The 26,487-nt window shown below is 49.8% G+C and overlaps 4 protein-coding genes across 5 annotated transcripts; 2 read left to right on the forward strand and 2 right to left on the reverse strand.

The window, feature by feature from the left end:
* Positions 1-255: 255 nt before the first annotated feature.
* Positions 256-8,280, reverse strand: TSFM (Ts translation elongation factor, mitochondrial). Of its 2 annotated transcripts, none has more exons than XM_068971114.1 (6): positions 8,166-8,280; positions 7,767-7,937; positions 6,839-6,967; positions 5,924-6,046; positions 2,689-2,776; positions 256-805 (listed from the first exon to the last, which is right to left on the reverse strand). In XM_068971114.1, exons 1-6 carry the CDS (start codon positions 8,262-8,264, stop codon positions 399-401), a joined length of 1,017 nt encoding a protein of 338 aa, XP_068827215.1. In that variant the 5' UTR covers positions 8,265-8,280; the 3' UTR covers positions 256-398. The 2 variants fall into 2 exon arrangements, with proteins under 2 accessions (XP_068827215.1, XP_068827217.1); XM_068971116.1 differs by having other exon boundaries at positions 8,202-8,264.
* Positions 8,281-10,111: 1,831 nt separating this feature from the next.
* Positions 10,112-16,138, reverse strand: EEF1AKMT3 (EEF1A lysine methyltransferase 3). Its single transcript, XM_068972202.1, has 3 exons — positions 15,932-16,138; positions 15,703-15,814; positions 10,112-10,503 (listed from the first exon to the last, which is right to left on the reverse strand). The coding sequence occupies exons 1-3, from the start codon at positions 16,106-16,108 to the stop codon at positions 10,112-10,114; spliced, it is 681 nt and encodes a 226-aa protein (XP_068828303.1). The 5' UTR covers positions 16,109-16,138.
* A 570-nt stretch (positions 16,139-16,708) lies between these two features.
* METTL1 (methyltransferase 1, tRNA methylguanosine) lies at positions 16,709-20,941 on the forward strand. The gene is made up of 6 exons (XM_068971065.1): positions 16,709-16,832; positions 18,044-18,207; positions 19,129-19,313; positions 19,406-19,519; positions 19,664-19,765; positions 19,931-20,941. Exons 1-6 carry the CDS (start codon positions 16,720-16,722, stop codon positions 20,084-20,086), a joined length of 834 nt encoding a protein of 277 aa, XP_068827166.1. The 5' UTR covers positions 16,709-16,719; the 3' UTR covers positions 20,087-20,941.
* Positions 20,942-21,622: 681 nt separating this feature from the next.
* Positions 21,623-26,081, forward strand: CYP27B1 (cytochrome P450 family 27 subfamily B member 1). Its single transcript, XM_068971955.1, has 9 exons — positions 21,623-21,814; positions 22,412-22,602; positions 23,098-23,300; positions 23,382-23,582; positions 23,932-24,107; positions 24,314-24,486; positions 24,687-24,765; positions 25,038-25,235; positions 25,791-26,081. The coding sequence occupies exons 1-9, from the start codon at positions 21,623-21,625 to the stop codon at positions 25,902-25,904; spliced, it is 1,527 nt and encodes a 508-aa protein (XP_068828056.1). The 3' UTR covers positions 25,905-26,081.
* Positions 26,082-26,487: the final 406 nt, after the last annotated feature.

The following is a 26,487-nucleotide window of genomic DNA, read 5'->3' on the forward strand; positions in this document are numbered from 1 at the left end:
ACAAAGTAAAACTGAACAAGAGAGGTCGCTGTCACAGGAGTAGGAGGGGAAGAGTCAGACATCCTGGGGACGCCATAATAAACGCGTGGAAGGGAGAAGCAGCACAGTTCCCCCAGACACTGTCAGCCACTTCCATGAGGCTCACCTGCTGGTTTCTAAAACGTGTCACAAGTCAGGCACAAAAAAGCTAGACCCAGCATGACGCAAACAAGGAAAAGTTCTACTTTATTACCTAACAATTTTATTTAATAGCTTTACCCACAAAGTATATAATTTCATTATAAACTCAAATGAAAAACAAATTCTGGGTTTGAAAAGGCTTAGGAAGTAAACTTCTTTTTGTAAATGTCCCGGGTTAAGAATAAACACGTCCTCCTGGGCCCAAAATCTGTGGAACCCTATTCAGCATCTGCTGCGTCTTCTCCTTCTCCACACTCAAACCGCACAAAGTCTACGACGGACACCCCATGGGGCTGCACGTACTGTCCCAGTGTGATGGAAGGGTCCAGCAAGTATGGCTGGGACAGCATCTTGGTGTCCCCCTCTCCCCCGGGCTCGTCGTCCAGGGAGCCAACAGAGAGGGGAGCCATGCCCACCACGTGCTGCCCAAGGCGGCGGCCAAGGTCTTCGAGGTTTGCCTTCAGCTCTGACGTCTCGCAGATGACCAGGGCCCCATACTTCCCCAGCAACAGGTTGTGGAGCGAGGGGCTGTGCATTGCCCCATGGACGTAAGAGCCAACATAGAACCCAGCTGGCACCTTCACCCATGCAGCCCGTTTCAGAATCATGTTTTCTCCCAGTTTCCCTGTGAGACAGCAAAAACAAACAAAGAAAAACCATGCTTCCAGAATACAGTGCCCATGGTGGTACCAAAATACGCACAGCAGTGGCCAAGCCTGGGAGATAGTCCTCTGCATTTACGCCGTGGATGTGCCGTAAGATGGAAAGATTCCATTTTCAGGACAAATAGGAAAAGGGGTTTTGGGGGAGAAGGTGGGAGAGATGGAACGTACTTTATGGAGCACCAACCAGGTGCCATGCTGGTATTCAGAAACATAGACTCTGGTGTCACACAGACCCTGGCCACAGATTCTGCCTCTCACCGGCCACACAACCTTAGGCAAGTAACTTAATAATATAACCCCATTTACTAATTCATCAAGTCTTTTGTGTTCTCATCTGCAAAATGGAGATCATGCCACTTAACCTCAAGGCAGGGTTACTGGAAGAAATAAATAAGAGGTGTAAAGAACTTATTACAGTATCTGGCCCTCTAATATGAGTACTCCCATCTGGCTAACATCACTACATTAAACTTAGGCTTAGAGAGCTTAAGGAATCTCTCCAAAGCTACAGAGCTAATGTATGGCACAGCTGGAATTCAAACTCAGATCTGACTCAATTCAGGGCTTTTCCCCATCAAATCACCACCCCCTCCCCCAAACCACTGTGACTGACACAGACTCCTGATCATCCATTATATTGGGGGGAAAATCCCAAACTAAAAGCCCTGGAAAATCTGAAACCCCATGTCATCTGGTGGTTTCAACTTTCCTTCATCAAAAATAAAAAGATAACATCTTTGGAGTTACTTGCAAGAACCAAAACCAGATTCTAGTCCCACCCCTCCCCCAACACTGTTCTCTCAGGATGCTATCCCCTCCTATTGGAAGCCCAAATAAGTCAAAAGGTAGGAAGGGGCAGGAAAATAACGGGGTCTGGGTTAATAACCCTGAATTAGCCATCGTTACATCTAAAAGTCATAGAAGTCATAAACCAAAAGGGATCTTAAAACAGCTCTAAGCACCTACCCAACAGTCAATTCCCAGAAACTGACAAGGCTGAAACACTCAATTCTTCCAGAATTTCTTAAGAAGTTTCATACATAGCTGGCTGGCTGGCTGGTTTCTCAACCATGACTCACTGAAACAGCATACATACCTCAAGATGACATGATAAAAACAGAACTGATGCCTTGACTGGAAACATCAGATGAGCAGTAACTTCCCCCAAGCTCCACCCCACCCCTGCTTCCCTCCTTCCATCAAAGTCATACAGGAGGGAGGCAAAACCCATGCTGTTCCCACCACAATGATCCAGATGCGGTTCCTATAGCCAGTGGTTCTGAAAAAATGTACCTTCACAATCTCAGGATCAGATTTTTTTTTTTTTTAAAGAGAAGACAATTTCCTAAACACCATGCCCTGAAATATTCCTGGATTCCTTCATAAAGGTGAAACAACCTCTGATGGACTATTTCCTTCACAGTGGATAGAGAGGGAGTCAACCGGAGGTCAAAAGGCCATCTCTGCCTAAAGACATGCCTTGTTTGGTCAGCAGTGATGCCTGCTAATTTTAATTAGTTGCAAACAGCTAAAAACTAAGATTTTTATTTTCATACAAATCTAAATCCATTTAAAGGAATTTAAAAATTCTGATGACACTGGGATCCTATTTCCCTCAAAGTTATCAGGTGGTTTGGTAATGGTTTCCTTCAGTGGAATGTGAGCTTTTCAAGGTGTCCACTGCTCACCAATCTCTAACACACAACCCACTTCTCACATTCATATTGTCTGACCCTTGCAGGAACTTGACCTTGTAATTTTTGATCTAGATTTGGAGGAATATCAAAGATACCAGGAGATTCAGTTCTTAATTTCCAGTTTCCATATCCTTACAAATACTCACCAATTGCTAAAGCCAGCTGATCCTTGAGAGAACCCTCTCTCTCGGGTCCTGCTGGAAGTTCAGAGAGCTCAGAGGAATTCAAGAAGCCCTAAGTGTGCAAAGAAAATGAACAAGAGTCATTTTCAGTACAACTGAACATAAGTCAGTCTGTACAATTCAAATTACCAATAGACTAGGCAAAAATATAGGTTATAGGTTATTCCTCAGAAAGTTATTTAAGACAATTGGGTACAATGTTTTCATTAAGCCAAGGACATTAACAATTGCTAAAAGCTTCACTTTTATAAATATTTTATTCTATCAACACTTCACCCCTAAATCCATCCCAATCTCCAGCCTAACTTCTCAGAATGTAGCTTCCTAGAAATCAGGAATAATATTTTTATACAATCATAATACTAAAGCTAAAAGGTTAGTAGATTGTTTGTAGGGAGGGAAAATGGTGCAAATCCAATGGTGGGGAATTGTACGATAGCTAACAAAACTATTACATATACTTTGATCCTTTGATTCGGCAATCCTATTTCTAGAAATTTACTATAATACTCTTCCAATGATACAAAAGTACATGTGCACACTTATTCATTGAGCAAATATTTCTAATTGTAAAATACTGGAAAGTTTAAAAGTCTAAACATAGGTGGAGACTGGCTGAATAAACCACAGTTCAGTCACAGGTAGAATACTATGTAGCTGAAAAAAAGAAAAGATGCCTTCATGAGCTGTTAAGGAGTATTTCCAAGGTATATGAAGTGAAAAAAGCAAACTAAAAGAATACATACATATTATATCACCATTTGTGTAATAAATATTTGTATGAAAGTGTTAGCCTCTCAGTCGTGTCCAACTCTTTGTGACTCCATGGACTCAGCCCACCAGGCTCCCCTGTCCATGGGACTCTTCAAGCAAGAATACTGGAGTAGATAGCCATTCCCTTCTCCAGGAGATCTTTTCAACACAGGGATCCAACCTGGGTCTCCTGCACTGTAGGCAAATTCTTTACCATCCGAGCCACCAGGATGAATATGCTTATTTTTGCAAAAAGGATAACCAGAAACCAATGAAGTTGGTTATCTACAAGAGTGGATAGGAATGCGGTAGAAGGGAGAGGAGGGAGTAACACCTGTGTATGTGTTGGGGGGAGTTATTATAGTTTTAACTTTCAGAACTTCATTAGTTTTACATATTCAAAGATAAAATTAAGGGGACTTGGAGTGAAAATGAACACTGACCAAACAGAAACCAAACAGAAACAAAGAGACCAAACAGAAACAAAGATTCTAACAGAGATTCTACCACTGACCAAACAGAAACAAAGATTCAAAGGAATAAGGTAACTTCAAAAGGAGGAACACAACTAATCCAAGTTATTTTTGATAGAGTCCTTTGACGACTTAACTTCAACTATGACGACATAACTTCAACTAAGGACAAAAAGAACCTCAGAGAAATTTTGAACTACTTAGTAGGTTTATTACTTGCAGTGATCAGGGACAGTAACTCTGAAACAAAGCGTGTATGCACTGTACAGCAAGTAAATAAGCAAACATACTGAAGTTGCTAGGAGCCAGTGCATTCACTATGAGAGAAGAAAGGTATAGATTACAGAATGAGGGAAGACAAGGAAGGAGCCTGTGGTGCAGGATTAGAACTGAAACACACACACACTTCTAGCTCTGCTGAAAGAGCAGAACAGCAATGACATCTCAATAGAATTAAGCATACCCAATGCCCAGATCTTCCCCTGGAGGAGAGTATGGCAACCCACTCCAGTATTCTTTTTTTTTTAATTGAAGTATAATTACTTTGTAGAATTTTGTTGATTTCTGTCAAAACTCATCATGAATCAGCCATAGGTATACATATATCCCCTCCCTTTTGAACCTCCCTCCCATCTCCCTCCCCATCCCACCCCTCTAGGTTGATACAGCCCCTGTTTGAGTTTCCTGAGACATACAGCAAATTCCAGCTGGCTATCTATTTTACATATGGTAATGTAAGTTTTCACGTTACTTTCTCCATACTCCAATATTCTTGCCTGGAGAATACCACGGACAGAGGAGCCTGGTGGATTATGGTCCATAGGGTTGCAAAGGGTCGGACACGACTGAAGAGAGTCAGCATGCACACATGCACACAATGCCCAGATCTTTGTTTCTAAAAACCATTCCCCACCAAAAAGGGTCAAGAGCCCTTGTAGAAGCGGCCACTTCCATGGATGGGGGCAAGGAAAGTATGATATAAGCCCAGAATATTTTGTTATGCCAAAAAGTAAGGAAATACTTGGAAAATAATAAGCTATACCGAAGAGACAATGGAGACAGCTTGCACAGGCTTAGCTTATACTGGCCAAATCCAGGGATAATTTGAACATTAAAATGACTGATGGATTATATGATAAATTGTAGTCTATCACATTCAATATAAAAGAAGAATCTACAGTGGAGAAGGAAATGGCAACCCACTCCACTATTCTAGCCTGGGAAATCCCATGGAAAGAGGAACCTGGCGGGCTACAGTCCATGGGGTCACAAGGAGTTGGACACGATTTAGCGACTAAACAACACAATACCAGGAGTAATTAACATTTATCACAAGATCTCAAGAGAAAGATAAATAGAAGGAAAAGGGTGGTACAAACAAAAAAAAACTGTTGTGAGTAGTTAGTTCGTTTTTCCTTTGACAATAAGGATCGATCAAAGGCATACGGATATGTCAATAATTCCTTCCTTGATCCATCTACAGAAAAGAAAATGCTCGGTCTCCTCAATTGTGCCTTTCTCTAGGACAGTATTTAGAAATCCTTTCCTTAGGACATTCTAGATTCCTAAATACAAAGTTTCACCTGATTTGATGGATTTTTGTCCCACAGGCATCCATTCATTCATTAACAGAGATGTAATGAGCCCCAACCAAGTGCTGGACCCACCCCTCATGCACCAGAGACACACTAGTGCAAAGAAATTTCCTGCCTCATGAAACTTATAGTCTATTGTGGAAGGCAAACAAGAAATGAATAAACATAAATTTAATATATAAGCACTATAACAAAATATTTTAAATGAAGCAAAATAAGGGGACAGAGCAATGGGAGGAAAGATACTCCTCTCCTGAGAGATAAGCAGAGACATGAAATAAGGAAGTGAGACATGAGAACGTCTGAAAAAATGGAACAGCAAAGACCCTAAGAGGGGAGGAACAAACCCAGCATGTTGGCGACAACCCCAAAACTCACTTTACTGTATGTGGAGAGTTGATCCTTTAAGTTCTGACAATGCAACAGGGTTCCCAGAGCTACTTGCTGGACCAACTGTTGAAATTTTAAATTTCTGGAAACAAAATCTGTCTCACAGTTCACCTATGGGAATAAATTGATATTGTTGTATAAGCTGTTTACTAATAGTCTCCAAGTGTCTTAAAGCAAGATATTGACAGAACAGGCAGCAGACCCAACAAAACAGAAACAAATGTCTGTGGGATTTTAAAGCTACAGTTGCTCCACTAGCGTGAGGCCAGAAACTTAATGAAGTGATCCCTGCTGTGCCAATGAGTCAGCACTGACCACACCTTCAGAGATTGGTTCCATAATGTCCCCAAAGGATTCACTTCAAGTTCACACCTGCCTGTGCCCGCAAGCCATAATCCTCTCATTCTCTGGGCTCCTCCAATGCCAAACCACTTTTGTGATTCTCATAAGGAGCACGCAACCTTGACCCCTCACATGCACAGTTCAGAGCAGGGTTCAAGCTCCTATGAGAATCAAATGCCACCATTAATCTGATAGAAGACAGAGCTCAGCTGGTAATGCAAGCGATCAGGAGAGGCTGTAAATACAAAGGAAGCTTCGCTCCCTCACCTGACACTCACCTCCTGCTCTGTGGCCTAGTTCCTAAGAGGCCACAGACCAGTACCAGTCTGTAGCATGGAGGCTGGAGACCCTCTGGGCTATCCTAATAGGCCTTCCCTCACCAACAACCTGTGCATGTCTATACTTAAATGAATCCAGAGCTAATAACTGGGGTCTCACAGGCTTAATTCTAATTAGCTTTTATGGTTCTCAAACACCTCTTCTTTAAGAATGCAAAGGTCTACCACAAAGCTCACACTCAAGCAGACAGTTGCTTCTGATATCTAGAACTCTGACACTCACCTCTACTAACACAGTCGTGTCTCCTTCCTGCAGCAGCCCAATCAGACCTTCTTTGGTCTTCCTCCCATGGAGCCTAGCAGCTTTACTCCAGCCCTCCTTCTGGGCCTGCTTATGGAGCCAGCTCTCTGCCTATAAATAAAAAAGATAAAGGGCAGATGACACAAGCACAGAATTTAGAAAGGAATGGGGCTCTAAAATATCTTCAGGTTACCCAATTTTCTCCTTCTCCTCAAACCTACAACAGAAACTAAAGTAATCTATCATTTACTGGCAGCATACCACCAAATGCCAAACAGTAGACATTGTGCCTGATGTTTGGTAAATTTTTAAAAATTATTTATTTAGCTTGTGGATCTTAGTTGCAGCATGAAGGATCTCCGTCTTCATTATTGCATATAGGATCCTCAGCTGCAGCATGCAAATCTTTAGTTGCAGCATGTGGGACCTAGTTCCCGGACAGGGATCGAACCAGGTCCCCTGCACTGCGAGCTTGAAGTCCTAGCCACTGGACCACCAGGGAAGTCCCACGCCTGGTATTTTGGATAAGTTTAATCTTCACAACAACCCTATGGGGGAGATAGCAGTATTTTCTTCACGTAAAAAAAGAACTCTTAAAGATTAAGTAAGGTATCCATGGTCGCGGGGATTCGTGTGAGGGTACCAGGATCTGAGCGTTGGTCGTTGGTCTGACTACTATAACAGCCTTGCATGGAACAGTGTGTTAGCCCTGGGACCCTGAGTCAGTTGCTTCAAAACAGGTAAGCGTCAAAGGGTGAGAATGGCATTAAAGTCAGAATCCTGTGTAGGACTGTGTATGGGTCACTGGACAGCAGGTGTGATTTCTACGGTCCCCAGAGCGACCTCTGGAAAGCACTGGGGTCGGGCCCCAGTACCTCACCCCCGCTCCCCTCCACTTCCTTCCCCACACCTGTTTGAGATCCCCGCCACAAGCCTCCAGGGCTTTCTTGCAGTTTACAAAGGAGTAGCCCGTTTTCCGCCGCAGCTTCATGAGGAGCTCCTTGCTGGAAGCCGAGGACAGCCAGGACCCAGAGTGAAATGTATGCCACTGCTGGGGCGACTGAAGCAGAGGGAGCCCGGCCTGGAGGGAATAAGAAGGGATGAGAAGCAGGAAGCGGCGAGGAGCTCCCTCCGGGGAAGGGAGCACGTCGGCCGGGGAACGACTTCAGGAGAGACGGGCCCAGGGGGTCGGGGGAAAGGCAGGGCCGGGACTCTGGACCGCGAAGAGGCACCGAGGTGGGGAGAAGGGTAAGATGGAGCCGAACGCAGCCAGGGGAGGGGAAGGGAGCGTGCCGGGCGCACGGGAGACCTGCAAGGAAGGCAGGAAGGGACCAGGGCCAAGAGCGCTCAGCGGGCAGCTCCCGGTCCGCGCGACCAGGCAGAGGCGCAATGACCGCAGCAGCGACATCTTTCCGGTGGCCGTACAGTGCAGCCGGTCGGCGCACCTATGAGGCCACGGGCCTACGGCGTGGCAGCGGGGCCAAAACTCTCCACAAGAACGCGCCGAGCGGGGACAACGCCACCTGCTGTCCAGGGGGCGCATTCGCCTCCCCTACTTGGTTTACTGAGACTACATTTCACAAGAGAATTACTCCCCAGAGGTAAAATAATGGAAAACATGAAACCGAGTTGTCACAAAATAACAACACAAGACACGTGGTAAGACTTTACGTTTATTTCCAATGCTTATTTCTATATCCATTTATGGCTCACTGACAAACTTGTGAGGTAGGAGAGTGGGTTTAGAAGTTTGACCAAGGTCACCTAGGGAGGAGGAAGGGTGTCCCTCCAACAAACCGAGTAAATTATTTGTTGAACAAGCAGAAATATTTGATGTGTGCCTGGAACCATATAGCCCTACCCTCTAAGGTGATCTGATGGTGAGGAAATAGGGAGCAGACAAAGATCACACAAGACAAGGTAAATAAACCCCAGGAGACAAAGAGTTAAAGGGTCTCAAAGGAGAAAAATCATATTCAAACAGGAGGCTCAGATAAAGCTTTTTTCAAGAGACAGGCTAAGAGCAATGAAGATTTTGAGAGGTAGAAATAAAACCCAGGCAGGGAATCATCAGAATGAAGGAAGAAGTCAGAGAATTTTAGTGTGGGTTTAGGAAACAAAGAGTAGACTTTTGTAATTTGGCCAGAGGTTAGAACACATGTAGGAAACCAGTAGGAAATGAAATAGAAGGGTAATTTGGGATCACATGGAGAAGGAAATGGCAACCCACTCCAGTACTCTTGCCTGGAAAATCCCAAAGACAGAGAAGCCTGGTAGACTACAGTCCATCGGATCCCAAAGCGACTTCACTTTTTGGGGATCACATGGGATACACTGAGTACCAAGCAGAAGAGCTTATTCTTGCTTCTGTTGGCAGCAGCAGAAGCTAATCGGATCTGATTGTGGAAGATTACAAGAGTTTACAAAACAGTTTGAATGGGAGTGAATGGAGGCTAGGAGACCACAGGAGGTGATGTGTGACCCAAGGAGTAAGTCAAGAGAGGACCAGAGGCCCCATAGTGGGAGAAGGAAAGAGGTGAGGGCAAAGCGCATTAGGAAGGAAGGACTGACAGGGCTTGGAAAGGTACAAAAAAAAAAAAAAATCAAAGAGAACCTGGAACTTAGTGATCAGGACTCCAACTCCAAAAAGACTGAAGGAGCTACAGTCCAAAGGACAGCTCTGCGGCCTAACCCCAACTTCAGGGCTAGGAAGACTTGACCCAGTTAGAGCCACAGTTCCACCAGACTATCTCTAAAAGCAAGAAGTGGGTGGTCTGAAGTTTCTTGCTTCCCAGTGCCCCCCAGCAAAAGCCCATGTTCTCTGGATGCAGGAGAGATCTTTAATGCTTATTTTCCTTTAAAAAAACTTCCAATCGAATCTGGAAAAAAATAATCCATTCTGTATAAAAAAGACAATGGCAGGACAGACAGGATCACGACAGTCTCTCTGCACCCACTGTTTACATCCCACCTAACCTCCCCTTCCCCTAAAATCCTAGCTGCCCTCTCATTTTCCTCTGTTGAGAACAGGAACTGGGAATTTCCTTTGCACTCTAGCCCACACAGCAAGAGCTCTAGTATCCCTAACAAGTGGCACCTCCCTGCAGCTTCCCAAGAGGCTCTCAGGAAACAATGAGGGAAGGAGGAAAGACAGGCAAGGGCGATCCATCTTTTTTTGGTCCTTATGTTTATGGCTCTGGAGATATGGCAGTTCCTTCATGAGAACGAGGGGTTCAGAGAAGCAGAAGGGTGACGTTAAGCAGGTCTTGGTCCCCTGTGCCTGGCCCTATAGATGTTGACATTTTCATCCTCATCCCGCTGGGCCAGCTCCAGTTGGAAATGCTGGGGCAGGAGATGCTGAAAGAAGCTCTCTGTCCCGTGCTCCTCTCTCATCTTGGAGGCCAGATAGATGGTGCCATGGGGCCCGCACAGATGTCGGAGGGTCCCCAGCAGCAGTGGGAAGGTGGGCTCCAGGTACACGATATCAGCCCCCAGCACCAGGTCATAGTCTCCAGGGAAGACATGCTGGTCAACCCCCCAGGACAAGGCGCGGACCTGGGCCCGGCCTCCAGGGGGCACATTGGCCTGGACGTTGCCCTGGATCTGTTCTAGAACCAGGGGTAGGTCAGTGATGGTAACATCCCCCCCTGAGAGAGAGGAAGGAGGAGAAATGCAAGTCAGAGGGACCAACCAAGGGGTTTCAGCTCCTCCCCAGAAGGTCCAGAGACCTCAGGGCCTAGAGGATAATGTTTTGACTGCCCAAAGTCCACACTTTGGATTTTAGCTGCCCTAACCTCAGCTTCATCCACTGCCATCTCATTACTCTACATTCTACAACATCAACATTCTCGCTGAGCTAATCTTCAACCTCTCTGCCCAACACACAACAATCAGATGTCAGCAGAAGCCTGGGCAAGACTAAGCTGGAGGTGGGCTATGCACCCACCCCCTACTGACACAAACCAGCCTTCATGGATTTGGAAAGCTTCCCAGAAGACATGACCTCAGCAAGCCTTAAAGGGCAAGGAGGAGTTAGTCAGGTGAAGCTTCTCAAGCAGAGAACAGAGAGTACAAAGGCTGGTGATGAGAGAGCACGGCATATGCAAGGAAGGCTAGACCTCAAAGAAGATGGAAGGGAAACGTGTTAAGGCATGAGAGTACAGAGAAAAATCATTATGACATGCTAAGGAGATCCAGGCTTGCTCCTGAGGGCAACAGGCTTAAGGGCAGAAGCAGAGGGTGACGATGGTTAGATTAGGACTTCAGAAACCTTCCTTCATGCAGTAAGCACATGTACTGAGCATTCACCAAGTTCTGAGGGTACAGGGGTGAGCCAGACAAGACCTTGGCCTTCCTTGAGATTTGTTATAGAGGCGGAGACAAATGAGGTAATGCAAGTAATAGCCGGTAGTCATAATCATGGTGATTATTACAGAAACAGGAAATATTCAGAATTCATTCTTCCATTAATAGTCATTATGTGCCTATACACCAGGTGCTGAGAATACAGCAGTGAACCAATCAGGCAAGAATCCCTCCACTCCTAGGACTAACAGTCTAGTGGCTAGAGACAACAACAACAAAAAATGAAACAAAACACATTGTAAATCAGATGGCATGCTGAAGCAGGGAGGGAGGATAAGAACTGCTTGAGGGACAGGGCAGGGAAGGTCGTTTTAAACAAGGTAGTTAGGGAAAGCTTCAAACTGGTAGTTAGGGAGCAGATTATGTTTGAGCAATGACCTGTACGAAGTGATGGGGAAAACTCTATGGGTCTCACAGATTAAAAGGTACCAAATGATGGGCTAACAGAAAGAAAAGAGGTCAAGGTAAGACACATTAGGAAGGAAAGACTGACAGAGCTTAGAAACCCCTCCCCCCGCCCCCCCAAAAACCAGCCGTAAACTAAGGACCAAGAATAAAGACCTTGAGGCAAGAGTTCACCTAACAAGTCTGAGGACCAGTAGGAATGCCTGTAGCTGGAACAAAATAAGTGAGAGAAATAGTTGGTAGGGGTCAGATTCTAGATAGCGCCTTAAAAAGCAACCAAGAAGTTTGGTTTTTAGTCTGAGTGATATGGGAAGCTACTGGAAAATTTGTAATGGAAGAATGTCATAAACTTTATGGCTTTAAGAATTGAAGAATGGCTCTAAAGAGATCACTCTGGCTACTGTGATGAGGAAATACTACGGAGGGGCAAAGTCAGAACAGACCAGTTAGGAGGCGGCTACACTTACCCAGGGGAGAAGTGATCATGGCTTGAACCAGGGCAGCAGCTTGTCAGATCCTGAATACATTTTGAAAGTAGAGTCAATAAGGGGGGTTCTGACAAATTAGATATGCACTAACAGAGAGAGAGGCTGAGGATGGTTCCAAGATATTTGGCCTGACAACCAGAAGATCATATTGTCATTTATTTAGGTGAGGAGGGCTGCAGGAGGAGCAGGCTGGACAGGAAAATCATGAATGCGTTTCTGGACACATTAAGTTTGACATGTTCATCAGACAACCACAGGAAGGCATCAAGTAGGCCGTAGGTTATACAAATAAGTCTGGAGATATAAGTAGGAGAGTCAGAGTCATCAGTATGGAAAGGGCATTTAGAGTCATGAATACACACAGAATAGGGGAGGGGTCAAAGGGCTGCTCCTGAGCCCCTGTGCACTCAGACTTTTGGTTGTGAAGAGGAACAGCAACCAACAAAGGAGAATGGAAGAAGTGCCAGCAAGGTGGGTAGAACCCAGAAGCATGGTGTCTTGAAATCCAAAGAAGGAGTGTTTCAAGGAGGGAATGACAACTGCCAAGTCCAGGAAGTTGGCCTCATATTGACTGCTGTACTTTTTTTTTTCTTTAATATTTATTTATTTGGCTGCACCAGGTCTTAGTTGCAGGATCTTCAACCTTTGTTGCAGCATTCAGGTTCTTTAGTTGCGACATGCGAACTCTTAGTTTTGGCATGTGGGATCTAGTTCCCTGATCAGGGATGGAACCGAGGTCCCCAGCATTGGAAACTTGGAGTCTTAGCCACTGGACCATCAGGGAAATCCGCTCAGTGCTGAACTTAACAACATGCAGTCAAAAGTGAAGCTCACAATCTTGACTGGAGCAACTGGAATGGAGAAGGCAAGTTGTCCGGGGCGGGGGGGAGGGGGTTGTAAGGGCGTGTTCTGGAACAGAACTGAAGAAACAATAGGAAGAGAGGAATGACAGTGAGTATTAACTCTTCTGAGTTTCATCACAAAGCTGAGCAGAGAAATGGAATGGTAACTGGAAGGATGTGTAGGATCTGAGATAGGAGAAATTATAGCATATTTATATGCATAATACACGCAAACACACATATGGAATGATCCAGAGAGAAGGGAAAACAATGCAGGAGAGGCAGGGGAGCCGGGTGTCTGCTTGAACAATGTCTTTAAATAGATGAGAAGGTTTAGGGTCTCATGAGGCATGAGGGGCTTGACCTTAACTAGGAGCACAGCACGTCTACCATGGTACCAGGAGAGAAGGCAGTGCAGACAGACACAGCTGGGTGAGTAGATGCTGTGAGAGGAACTTGTGGACATTTTCTATAAGGAAAAAAAAAGCAATCAGAAGAGCTAGGGAACAAAGTCATAGGCTGGGGAGAGAGACATTTGGAGGCATGAAGGGTGAAATGGTAAGGAATAAGACATTTGGGAGAGCAGAAGAATAACTGGATGGGGGAGAGGTAAGAGGCTAGCAGGACATCATCTAAGGACACATCTGAGGATAATGACAACAAATTTAAAATGAAACCAGCCAGCACAATTGTGTCTATAATACTAGAAGTAGCTAAGATAGCTTGGGGGTGGGAGTGCCCTGGAGGCCTTCCCTTGGAAGTGACGTTTGAGCTGAGCACTGAAGAAGGCATATGCATTAACCAAGTGGCACGAGGGGTATACACATAGAGTACAAGCACGGCCTATGTGAAGGCTCCAAGGAAGGGGACGCAGAGATAGGCTCGAGGAACTGACAGGAGAGCACTAGGTAGCACGAGGAGTCCAGGAGGGGAGGGAGGGGCACAGAAAGAGGCTCGAGAGGGAGGGCGTGCCAAAGGGACTCGTTCTATCCTGAAAGCAGCAAGAAGCCACTGAAAGATGGGGAAGGTGTGCTGGGAAGATCACTCTGCCAGCTGGGTGGAGCGAGCAGAGGTCTAGGTGGGGGCAAGGAGCAGAAGCAGGAAGACCAGTTTGATTAACTGTAGCCATCCAAGAGCGTGACGGTGCCAAGGACTGGGGAGCCATCAGTGCGGATGGAAAGACAGGAACTTCAAGAGAGTTTTAGGAGTTAAATCAGCCAGACTCAGATAATGGAGATGAGGATGAGAAAAAGAGACATGTCAGAGGTGGGTCTAGATTCCCCATTGGTTGGATGGAGTTTGATTCATTATGATGGGGAAACAGGTTTGGTGGCAGAAGGTCACAAGATCTACTCTGGGCATGCCAAACTTCTCCCTAGAGAAGCTTGAAGACACTCGTGAAAATCCACGGGAAAGTTGGCAGAGCTAATTAGAGCTACGGGGAAGAGAACAGACAACTGGGGACGTATTAAGGACATGTGACTCACAGGACTCGATGACTGCCAGGATGTGAGGGGAGAGGGCAATGGATGAGAATGACACCCAGATTTCTGAGTGGGCAGCAGAACAGAAGACAAAAGAAGTCAGTCTGGAAGCAAGTGAAAGGTGTTTCCCTTGATATTACACATCTTTTCTGCCATTTTAGCATAGCTGCCCACTTATCCACTCATCCTTCATGGAAAGCTGCTGGTGACATTCCTTCGGTTCTTTCTGAGCCTGCTGTGTTCATACTCCTCATCTGATAGACCGTCTTCTTGATGGATTCCCAGAGTCAAGGGAGACATGGCCAGAGCGTGTCCACTGGCTCTACACATAGCTCTCCATAACATCCTGTAACATTTTCCCCCATCTTCAACCCCAGGCCATAAACTCCCTGGGGAGAGGAAATCTGTCTTACTCATCGCTGTATCCCAATACCTAGCATGATTCTTGGCACATATAGGACTCCAAATACATGTTGGTTGAAAGAACAGAATAAAAGAATGAAAGCCTGCTACTGGGAAAGACTTTCCTGAATGTGTTTTGTGTTCTGTCCCTACGAACGAGGACATGTAAATTTGCATTCCTAGGGAGATGTCATCGTAAGTGTTTTTAAAGGAATGTTTTCAGTGTGGGTTTTGCCTGCCCATCAGATTATAAACCAAGGAACTTTTTCCTTTGTAGTTTTTGATTCTTGACAAAAATAAAGCAGAATTTTTACCTTTTTATTTCCCAAGTCGGCAGTGCCTAATTTCTACACCACTTCCCACAAAACACAGCCTAACCCTCAAAAACTCATACGCTTGTTCCTCCCAAGCAATCAAAACCTAAAGAATCAAAAATATATTCACAGTGAAGTTATAAAGTACTCATGAGGTTTAACACCTGCAGATTGCTCCCTCTAGAGAGTAATTCCATATAGGCATTTTAACAAAAGACCATATCCAAAGCAAAGATTTTTTCTGACAGCATTGTCCAGGAAATCGCAAAAAGGTAGGAAAAACTCCTCCTAAGGCCTGCCCAAATTTTATTTCCTGCCCACCCCCAACCCCCAATCAATCACCATAGGTGCTAGAACAGCGAATCAGCACTGTCTGGCACACAGGAGCAGGCAGGGGCAAAAAAAAAAAAAAAAATTTAAGTTTGTTATAAAGAAAACACTGTGTTGGTCCCAAACCACTCCCCTCCCTCTCTCAAGAATCCAGGAAGTGACAAGTTCTCTACATCCCCGTTCCCCTCACTCCCTCCCACCGCAAAGCTCACGCACCCTGCAGCGCTGCCAAGATTCCCACGATACCAGTCCCCGCGCCCAATTCGATCACTTTCTTGCCTCGGAAATCCACATTTTGACTCTCGAAATAGTTGCAAAGGCTTAGAGCCTACAGGAGAAAAAACAGAAAATATAAGATTGCAGCGGGGATGGCTCCATATGGGAGAGCGGGAGTCCGGGGTCTGACCTCCCCGCGGACCCTAGCCCAGGGCCGCCCACTCCTCACCGCATCCCACACGCGCGCTGCCACCCCGAGGCGGGACCCGAAGTTCTCCGTGATATTCAGCACGTGCCCACAGAAGCAGAACCTGCTCTTCTCCGAGTAGCAGTCGGCGAAGAGCCCGACCTCACGTGGGAACACCGAATCGGGCTCTGACTCAGGATCTGGGCGGGAATCTGCCATCTGGCCGAGAGAGTGCCCTGACGCCAGCCAGCGCTCGGATCCCTGAGCTGAAGCGGGGTGGGGGTTGGGAGGCAGCGAGCCCCGCGGCTGCCCCGTGGCACCGAGCCCCGCCTCCTCGAGTTTGCCCTCCTTCCTCCAGTCTGACTTCCTGAAGGTGGATGAGGAGCTGCCTCCCTGGCTCCGGTCCCCAGCGCACACCCGACGGGATTTACACCGGGCTACGAGGGTCAGACCCAGTGCACTGTTCGGAAACCGGAAGAAGGGGAGAGGAACGAGGATTAATTCAACGTAGGAAAGCGGGGTCCCTGGACCCCTCTCACCTGCGGGGTGCACAGGGGCCTGCAACAGGGATAGTAACCCAGACCAAACAGAGGAAGGCTAACGATAGAGGCTGGGTGCGAGTCTGGCCTTGCCAGCCCAGTTAAAGACCTGCGGCGCGGAGGCACCCTCCCTTGCGGCCCCGCTGCGGTCCTCCCTGCCCAGCCCAGCCGAATTCACTCCTGAGGCTTTAAGGGGAGGGCTCTGAGCATACGTGCCTGGCTGCGTCATTCTCTTGCGTCCAGAGCCTAGTTCTCCACGTGAGTTCCGTAGAGAAACTCGCTCTGGAGATCATGGCGGGAACCGAGACTGGGGACGCGGCCGGAGCCGAGGCCCCACAGCCTCAAAAGCGCTACTATCGGCAGCGGGCTCACTCCAACCCCATGGCGGATCATACGCTGCGCTAGTGAGTGAGCGAGGCGGGGCGAGCAGGGGAGCCAGAGGAGGGCAGAATTCTCGGATTAGCCCGGAAAAGCGATCGTGCTGGAACGGTTGGGAGGGTTTAGGGTACTCTTGGGAGGATCGCTGGGTGACGTCATTTTCGTGTGTGGTGGCGCGGGGGTTGGGGGGATAAGATTCGGTAGAGGGCGGAGTTTGCGGGTTGGAGGGGGCGTGGTGTTCTGGCCGACGTCTGGGTAGGATTGCTAGGCTGGGAAGAGAAAGAAATTGTTACTGAGACTAGAGTGATGGAGGAAGGATGTCGTTTCCATCTTTCAGTTTCATCTGTGAAATTTAACAAAAGGCAAACTTGGAGGAGGGATAAATTGGGAGTCTGGGATTCACATGTACACACTACCAAAGTAGATAACTAATAAGGACCTCCTGTATAGCACAGGGAACTCCACTCAATCGTCTGTAATGACCTATATGGGAAAAGATTCTTAAAAAGAGTGGTTATATGTATATGTGTAACTAAGTCACTTTGCACTATAGCATAAACTAACACAATATTGTAAATCAAGTATTCAGTTCAGTTCAGTTCAGTCGCTCAGTCGTGTCCGACTCTTTGCGACCCCATGAATCGCAGCACGCCAGGCCTCCCTGTCCATCACCAACTCCCGGAGTTCACTCAGACTCACGTCCATCGAGTCAGTGATGCCATCCAGCCATCTCATCCTCTGTCGTCCCCTTCTCCTCCTCCCCCAATCCCTCCCAGCATCAGAGTCTTTTCCAATGAGTCAACTCTTCGCGAATCAAGTATACTCCAATAAAATCAGTTTAAAAAAAAAGAGGAACTTCCACACCACCCCACCCACACCTTACTCCATCCTCTTCCGGAAGAGAACTTCAGCAAAGACAAGTCCCAGTGCCTTAGGCAGCCGGTCTCTGGGACAAGGGGAACTTGAACCCCAGAAAGGAGAGATGCACAGTCAGTCACATCAGCCCTGGAAAGGGAGATAGGCGGATCACAGTCATGGGCCCCATGATAGGCGGATGATTCATACTGGGGGTTAAGGGTGGTTTCCATTGTGCTCCCTAGAGGCCAAAGGACCCACTCTTACCGAATTTTTGAGAAACCCTCCTCTCATGCATCTCCCACCCTCACCCATCCACCCACACACATAGTACCACTTCCACAATGGCGTAACCACATTTCTCACGTCTTCTCTCCAATAGCCCTGTGAAACCAGAGGACATGGACTGGTCTGAGCTATACCCAGAGTTCTTCGCTCCACTGCCTCAAAATCAGAGCCACGATGACCCAAAGGATAAGAAAGAAAAGAAAGCTCAGGCTCAAGTGGAGTTTGCAGACGTAGGCTGTGGCTATGGCGGCCTGTTAGGTAACACTCTGGCCCTCTCTCTGGGGCAAGGAGAGGCAGTGCCTAGCTTCTGCCACCTCAGCAGGTTTGCTGGGGGCCATAGTTGGCCTTTCCCCTTCGGACCAGACACTGCTTGCTGTGACATCGTTGTGAAGAACCTCCACCTTCCCTCTACTCTGGGTCTGTGGCCTTCGCCCAGGAGAAGGGAGGGGGCTGCCTCAAAGCCTCTTAGAACCTGAGTTGTCTTGGTCTGGCCCCGCTTCTGGCTCTGGTCCCTACATGAGCCGTTTCACCTGCCAGGTGCCGGGTCAGTGAGCTGGTCAGCACAAGCGTCAGAGATTAGTCGCTGTGGCCAATGATCCTGAACTGTCTTTCTCGGGGATTCCACCCCCCTCTCCCTTCCCCCTTCCTCACCAGAACTCATTCCTTCTCCAAGATACTATTTTCAGATTTCTCTCATATCGTCCGTGTTGTCCCAGCCATGCATGCTAGACCTCCTTCTCTATGTAGAGCTCTTCCATGGAAATAGCAGCATGAGAGAGAGGAAGAGCATAGTACTTGGTGGCGGGAAACCACGGTTCCAAGTTCCAGTTCTGCCTCTTCTTAGCTCTGTGGCTTCAGCCATTTCCCACACTCAGATTTATCATCTTTGCAGTTTACCACATAATGTCATGAGAATTAAGTGAGACAATGTGTGGAAACACTGTGAAGACTTTAAAGCATGTGCAAAGACACATGTATTGCCAGGCCTTCCCACTTCCGGTTCTGGTGACAATTTTGGGGTGTCCCTCAGCCTCTCCAGCACAGAGCTATCCATAGAGGTAGCTCTCTGGCCACACTTTCCGTTCCTGATTTGGGTAATTGCTGATTGAGGCTTCCTTTCCCGTGTTGACCCCTCTGTACATCCTGTAAGGATGAGGTTGATTCTGTTTCTGTGTCCAGTGGAACTGTCACCGCTGTTCCCAGACACGCTGATTCTGGGTCTGGAGATCCGGGTGAAAGTCTCAGACTATGTACAAGACCGGATCCGGGCCCTGCGAGCCGCTCCTGGAGGTGGTTTCCAGAACATCGCCTGTCTCCGCAGCAATGCCATGAAGCACCTTCCTAACTTCTTCCACAAGGGCCAGGTGGGGCCGGGCCCCAGGGGTTTAGGCTGGTAAGCAGGTGGGGTGTGGAGGCCAGGCTCTCACCATCCTGTCGGTGCTCGTCTGTCTCACAGCTGACAAAGATGTTCTTCCTCTTCCCTGACCCACATTTCAAGCGGACGAAGCACAAGTGGCGAATCATCAGTCCCACACTGCTGGCAGAATATGCCTACGTGCTGAGAGTTGGGGTGAGTCGAGAGCAGGAGGGAGGACGGGGTGAGGGGTTCCAACCGAGAATTCAGTGGGGGTTCATTGGGGACTCACCACCATCCCCATCACCCTGCTGCTCGACTGCTTGCAGCGGCCCCTCCAGACTGACTTTGCCTGTGCAGGGGCTGGTGTACACCATAACTGACGTGCTGGAGCTGCATGAGTGGATGTGCACCCACTTTGAAGGGCACCCATTGTTTGAGCGTGTGCCTCTGGAGGAGCTGGTAAGTAGGGAGCCTAAGAGAAACTGTGGAGAGTTATGGAAAGATCCTTGCCAGAGTGGTTCTGTCTTTGAATCCAGCTTAATGCTCAGAGGATGGGATGAATGTCTAGGGACCAGGGCAATCTGAAAGATGGGCAAGGACTTACTGGACCCTTCCTTCTCCCAGAGTGAAGACCCCATTGTGGGACATCTGGGCACCTCAACCGAGGAGGGAAAGAAAGTTCTACGCAGTGGAGGAAAGAACTTCCCAGCCATCTTCCGAAGAATACAGGATCCCACCCTCCAGGCAGTGACTCCCACTCCTACCCCTCCTGGTCACTGACTTTGCCTTTGCCTTAGTGGAACCCCGTATTTGGGGGACTGAAACGGAGATCAGGCCTTTGGACCTTCCCAGCCGAGCCTGTTACAGAGAGAGCAGGCAGCAGTCTCCAAGTTGAAGAGCTGCCCAGGGCAGGACCCTGGAGTTCAGGACTGCCCCAGACGCCTCTTACCTTCTTGCCCTTCCACTGGCAGCAAAAACCCAAAGCAGCTGACTGGGAAGGTCAAAAGACCTTGGACCAGAAGGGATCCTTGGAAAGGAGTGGGAACTTGCTCTTCCTTAGCACTTCCTTTTCCTAGGAGCTCTCCTCAGCTGGAGTGAGGAATGCCCTTCTCCACTGTCCATCTACACTGCCTGCTAGACTAAAATCACCTGCCACTCACGTTTGCTTTACGGTTCTGAGGGTAACATATATGTGTGTGCACATAACATGCTACGTTTTTGAGGAAAGGCTAGAGTGTGTATCACTCCCATCCTCTCCCTGCCCAAGACTTGACCTGGGGAACCCGTGTTCCCTTTGTTCTTGCTGTCTCTGGAGATCCTGGGAGAGTGTGGTGGTGGAGACCCCCTCCCTTCTCATGTTGACCTTTGCTTTGATTTCAGAGCTGACTGACTAGCACCGAACCTGCTTGTGGGAGACGGGAGTAAGGAGCAGAGAGCTGAGCTGGGGAGGATTCTGAGGCTAAGAGTGGAAAGGGGCTGCTGACTAGAAACCCCCCACACACACAGGAGACTGAGTCAGCTGGAGAGTCAGAACTCTGGGCTCTGGGCTCTGTCCAGGAGCCCAGAAAAATCTCTCAACTCTTCTAGTTTGCAATAAGTTCCTTCGTTTCTGCTCCTCAAGTCTCATATTCCCATGGCTGGTAGGACAGGGCTTGTTGACCCAAAAGACCAACCCCCTCTCCTCAAGGAATAAAAATGAAGGCTCCTGAAACCATTTTAACCCATGAACCCACCTGCCCTCTGTCCAGTTGCGGGGTAGGGGGGCAGGGAGAGGGGCAGGGGGAGCCATGTGGTAGTGCAGAAAAATTCTGCTCAGGTACAGAAAAGGTGCAGCCCAACGAGGCAAGAATCTGAGGAGAGCCCCAGCTGTGCCTCTTCCCGCTCTTACTCCTGCAAGAGCTGGAGGTCGGGGAATTCCTGAGGGGGTGGGGGGCGGGGGACGGGCCGAGCTCCCTGGGGAAGTGGTGGGAATACCAGGGACCGAGTCTGTATCTTGGTCAACTAAACCTCACCAAATGGACTTTCTGAGGAAGAGATCTTTAGGCTGATGGACTAGGGCACCAGCCCAGGAGAAACTGAGGCAAGCCTCCCCTCCCAAGAGGGTCATGGGTAACATGAGACCCAAGGGAGCAGCCTTGGCCGCTCCGGCCCCGCCTACTGTTCCTGGGTGCTAATCCTCAGCATTGGCCACTCAGGAGAGGGGATTGGCTGAGGAGCTTGGAGAGGGGGCGTCGCCACTACCGCGCCCAAGAGTTAAATAGGGGCCGGGCAAGATGCTGTGGAGGAGCCAGCTTTGGTGGGTTCCGGAGCCAGACCATGACCCAGACCCTCAAATTCGCATCCAGAGTGTTCCATCGCGTCCGCTGTCCTGAGCTGGGCGCCTCACTGGGCTCCAGAGGCTCCGACTCAGCACCCCGTGTTTTGGCGGACATCCCAGGCCCCTCCACGCCCGGCTTCCTTGCGGAGCTTTTCTGCAAAGGGGGGCTGTCACGGCTACACGAGCTGCAGGTAGAACGGGGCGCCGTTCCCACGACTGAAAGCTGGGGAGGCTGACTTTCACAAACCCTAGTGCAGAACGTAGCAAGGAGGGCCGGTGGGAAGGGATGCCCATGCGTCACGGAAAAGACGAAGTTGGGAGTGGGGGCGGTGGCCCCCGGGACGCGGAGTCCTCTGGATACCCCGCGGAGGAGTGCGTTCAAAACGCCCCTTTTCGCGATGCAGGCGTCTCGAGGCTCGCAGATCCAGAACAAGTGCTCGGGAGGCGGGACTCTCTTAAAGCTAGTACGCTCCTATGCCTTCAGTGGGGGCTCGTCCTAAGATGAACAGTCCACCGGAGGAGCCTTTAGGGATTTCTCCGCCCAGGTGGCCAAAGAGAGATTCTGAAAGTCAGCTTTGCGTCCAGCTCCTCCGTTTTGCCCATCACCCCCAGACTTCCTAAGGATGGGGAGTGAGGGAAAGGAGAGGGATTTGCAGCATCAGAGCCATACACCACTTGGGAGCAGAAGCTCCCCCTTTCAAACCCGAAACAGCGCCTTTGGAGTTGGCGCAGGCCAAGCCGGGAGCTCCCGGCCTGGATCTCCAAGTCCGCCGCTCGCGTTCTCCCAGGTGCAGGGCGCCGCGCGCTTCGGGCCGGTGTGGTTGGCCAGCTTTGGGACGGTGCGCACCGTGTACCTGGCGGCCCCTACGCTGGTCGAGCAGCTGCTACGACAGGAGGGACCCCGGCCCGAACGCTGCAGCTTCTCACCCTGGACGGAGCACCGTCGCCGCCGCCAGCGGGCTTGCGGACTGCTTACCGCGTGAGTCCTCTGGCCCCAAAGCCCCCGACGTCCAGCTGCCTTCCTCCCTTGCGGCCCGGTCTGGAGACAGTCTGGGGAGGTGGAAGTCGTTCTCCCCAGCCTTCTGGCAAGTCGAGGTTCCCACCCTAGTCCGTTTCGCTCAAGCTCAGGTGGAGCCCGGCTCTGGTGCTTGTTCACCTCTTTATCTTTTGAAGCCGGAATCTTGGGGACTCCGGAAGGGGCTGAGGCACCAGGATCTAGATGCAAAGGAAGATTCTGTGACTCAGCTTACCCAGAACCCAGGCCCCTCCGGGACAGGAAATGAGTAACGAGGAGTGGGGATGGAAAGCGGGTCCCGGCATGGTCCGGTTTCTGTACCCCCGAGGGAGAAGACGCTATCCCTCTCCTGGCCACCCCAGCCCGACACGCTCCATCTCCAGCGCCACCAGCCCCGTCGGGTCGCCTCTCCACACTACCGTCTGCCCTGATGCGCGCCCTCTCCGCACCCCCGCACAGGGAAGGGGAAGAATGGCAGAGGCTTCGCAGCCTCCTGGCCCCGCTGCTCCTCCGGCCTCAAGCGGCCGCCCGCTATGCCGGGACCCTACACGGCGTGGTCCGTGACCTTGTGCGGCGACTGCGGCGCCAGCGGGGACTGGGCGCTGGGCCGCCCGCCCTGGTTCGAGACGTGGCGGGAGAGTTTTACAAGTTTGGACTGGAAGGTGAGTCCCAGGACTGGAACACTCGTAAGAGGCACCTGGGCAGGGTCTCGAGGTGCCCTGACAGCGCCCCCTCCCGGCCAGGCATTGCTGCGGTGCTGCTGGGCTCCCGCCTCGGCTGCCTGGAGGCAGAGGTACCCCCAGACACAGAGACCTTCATCCGCGCGGTCGGCTCGGTGTTCGTGTCCACGCTGTTGACCATGGCGATGCCCAACTGGCTGCACCGCGTCGTGCCCGGACCCTGGGACCGCCTCTGCCGAGACTGGGACCAGATGTTTGCATTCGGTAATGCACAGACGGGTTGGGCTTCCCAGGTGGGCTGGGCTTTCCAGGTGGCGCTAGTGGTAAAGAATCCGCCTGCCAGTGCAGGAGACATAGGAGAAGAGGGTTCGATTCCTGGGTCGGGAAGATCCCCTGGAAGAGGGCATGGCAGCCCACTCCAGGATCCTTGCCTGCAGAATCCCTATGGACAGAGGAGCTGGTGGGATATAGTCCACGGGGTCGCAAAGAGTCAGGGACATAACTGAAGCGACTTAGCAGGCACACGCACAGCAAGGCACAGAAACGAAGTGGGGATGGGAGAACATAAAGCTGTTCCCAGGTGGTGAGGAACACCCTGTCCCCATCCGCACAGCCCAGCAGCACGTAGAGCAGCGAGAGGCTGAGGTAGCCATGAGGAACCATTTGGGGAAGTCTGAGGAGGACACGGGACCTGCGGCACACCTGACCTACTTCTTGCTCCGGAAAGAGCTGCCTGCCGCGTCCATCCTGGGGAATGTGACGGAGCTGCTTCTCGCTGGGGTGGACACGGTGAGGTTCTCCCTCTGTGTTGGGAGCCCCACTTCCACAGCTTAACCTCCTCCATCTCGGGGCCATTTCCCTGCGGCTGGAAACCCACTATGGTCCTCTATGCCAGCTTGGCTTAGCACCTCCTGGGGTCCAGACTGCCTCATATCCTGCCCCCTATGCTGGGTCCCCACTCTCAACACCTCTAATGCTTCCCCCTGTCGCCACAGGTGTCCAACACGCTCTCCTGGGCTCTATATGAACTCTCCCGGCACCCTGAAATCCAGACAGCACTCCATGCTGAGATCACAGCTGCCTTGGGCCCTGGCTCCAGTACCCAACCCTCGGCCACTGCCCTATCCCAGCTGCCCCTGCTGAAGGCCGTGGTCAAGGAAGTGCTAAGGTGAGAGGGCAGGAGAGGAGAGCTAGAGAAAATGCTGGGGGAGGGCTGGGGAAGCATACAGGGGTGGGAGCTGGGAGAAGGGGTACAGGAAAATGGTACTCTACCCCTGGCCAAGAATGGATTTGGAATTTGGATGGCAGGAGAGGAGGGTGAAGCCTTTGCTTCACCTTGTTGTCTCCCTTTTGTGCTCTGCCATCCAGATTGTACCCCGTGGTACCTGGAAATTCCCGTGTCCCAGACAGAGACATTTGTGTGGGTGAATATATCATCCCCAAAAATGTGAGTAGAGCCTACGGGCCCCTCCTGCTAAGCCATCCCTACCTTGCGACTGTTCCTGTTCTCAGATACTCTCCATAAGCCCTTCAAACCCTTTCCTTGGCCTGGGTGCCTCTCTGGGATATAATGGGGCAGTAGAGAAAAGCTGCTCCAGAAAACTTCCAAATCACAGTCAACCAGAACCTGCCTTCCTCCCAGTCCATAGGTCCTGTTCTCTCCCTCCCTCCTGGCATTCCTGGGCCCAAATTGACAAGTTTATTTTCCTTCCTCACCAGACACTGGTCACTCTGTGTCACTATGCTACTTCAAGGGACCCTGCCCAGTTCCCAGAACCAAACTCTTTTCGTCCAGCTCGCTGGCTAGGGGAAGGTCCAGCTCCCCACCCATTCGCATCTCTCCCCTTTGGCTTTGGCAAGCGCAGCTGCATGGGAAGACGCCTGGCGGAGCTTGAGTTGCACATGGCCTTGGCCCAGGTGAGTGATCTAGATCTTCTGCCTTCCCCAGAGCAGAGGGCTCTAAAGCCATGATCTCTCCTTCTGATAGTCATTTTTTGTTCTTGTTCAGTCACTCAGTCGTCTCTGACTTTTTGCAACCCCATAGACTGTACCCCACCAAGTTCCTCTGTCCATGGGATTCCTCAGGCAAGAATCCTGGAGTGGGTTGCCATTTCCTTCTCCAGGGGATCTTCCTGACCCGGGGATCAAACCCACATCTCCTACTTGGCAAGTGGATTCTTTACCACTGAGCCACCTGGGAAGCCCTCTAGATAGGCATATGGAAATATATAAGACCTGGGGACCTAATCCCCTGAAATATGTCAGTCCCATCATAGGCCCAGAGGGTGAGTGAGGATTTTCAGACTATCTTTTTCCCTACCATAATCTCTTACCCTCATTGACTAAGACATCCCCTAGTAGCCACAGGTGCCATTCCAACACTGACCATCCTAACACTAATAATGCCCATTACCAATCAAGCCCACCACTGTAGACCCCTCCATAGTGATAGCCTTCTTCCTCCCTTTCCAGATCTTGATCCACTTTGAGGTGCAACCTGAGCCAGGTTCTGCCCCCGTCAGACCGATGACCCGGACTGTCCTGGTGCCTGAGAGAAGCATCAACCTACAGTTTGTGGACAGATAGTATGGTGGAAACAGGCTGTCACCATCTCCGCTTCTCTCATCACAGGGGTTTATGAGGCATGAGACCAAGAGATGTATATTTCTCTGCAGTCTGTCTGGTTAGAGAGACCATAGCAAAGTGCTTGAAGCAGCCCTGATCGAGGTAGGAAGTATGTACCTGGCCGGACCCAGCAAGCCTTGAGAAAACCATGACCCATTAACCTGCTTAGCCCTTTTAGTCATATCATATGCGTCCTTCAAGGGCCAACTTCAATTTTAACTAATCATGCTGGGTGGCTGAGGAAGAATTCAACCACTGGCCTTTGGGGGCTTCACAGTGTTTACTGATGCTGCTGGCTAAGCACTTACTTAGCCTGAGCTAAGTGTGTATCTGGTCTGCCCCTGGTTGATCCTCTCTTGTTGCCTGTGAGCTCTTTGAGAGGAAGGATGAAGCCTTATTCTGTCTTCATACACCTTGCCAGGGCCTGTCCCTGACTGAGTGACACCAGGTAGACCCTCAGATTGTATCTGGATGATGTGGCAGAAGGGACAAACAGCTTACCAGGCTCTGTCTACCCTGCTTCTTCCTCATCTTGCCCCTAGGA

Source organism: Capricornis sumatraensis, chromosome 4 (assembly GCF_032405125.1).
Source record: "Capricornis sumatraensis isolate serow.1 chromosome 4, serow.2, whole genome shotgun sequence".
NCBI lineage: Eukaryota > Metazoa > Chordata > Mammalia > Artiodactyla > Bovidae > Capricornis > Capricornis sumatraensis.

Coding starts and splice junctions, on each gene's coding strand:
- TSFM (XM_068971114.1), bottom strand. CDS start 8,264: ATGTCGCTGCTGCGGTCATTGCGCCTCTGCCTGGTCGCGCGGACCGGG. Junction 7,938..8,165: donor CCTTCCTGCCTTCCTTGCAG/GTCTCCCGTGCG, acceptor TATTCCCTCCAG/GCCGGGCTCCCTCTGCTTCA. Junction 6,968..7,766: donor GTGGCGGGGATCTCAAACAG/GTGTGGGGAAGG, acceptor TTTTATTTATAG/GCAGAGAGCTGGCTCCATAA.
- EEF1AKMT3 (XM_068972202.1), bottom strand. CDS start 16,108: ATGGCAGATTCCCGCCCAGATCCTGAGTCAGAGCCCGATTCGGTGTTC. Junction 15,815..15,931: donor CAGCGCGCGTGTGGGATGCG/GTGAGGAGTGGG, acceptor TTTCTCCTGTAG/GCTCTAAGCCTTTGCAACTA. Junction 10,504..15,702: donor AATCTTGGCAGCGCTGCAGG/GTGCGTGAGCTT, acceptor CCTCTCTCTCAG/GGGGGGATGTTACCATCACT.
- METTL1 (XM_068971065.1), top strand. CDS start 16,720: ATGGCGGGAACCGAGACTGGGGACGCGGCCGGAGCCGAGGCCCCACAG. Junction 16,833..18,043: donor GCGGATCATACGCTGCGCTA/GTGAGTGAGCGA, acceptor TCTCTCCAATAG/CCCTGTGAAACCAGAGGACA. Junction 19,520..19,663: donor CCTACGTGCTGAGAGTTGGG/GTGAGTCGAGAG, acceptor TTGCCTGTGCAG/GGGCTGGTGTACACCATAAC.
- CYP27B1 (XM_068971955.1), top strand. CDS start 21,623: ATGACCCAGACCCTCAAATTCGCATCCAGAGTGTTCCATCGCGTCCGC. Junction 21,815..22,411: donor CACGGCTACACGAGCTGCAG/GTAGAACGGGGC, acceptor GCGTTCTCCCAG/GTGCAGGGCGCCGCGCGCTT. Junction 23,301..23,381: donor TTACAAGTTTGGACTGGAAG/GTGAGTCCCAGG, acceptor CCTCCCGGCCAG/GCATTGCTGCGGTGCTGCTG.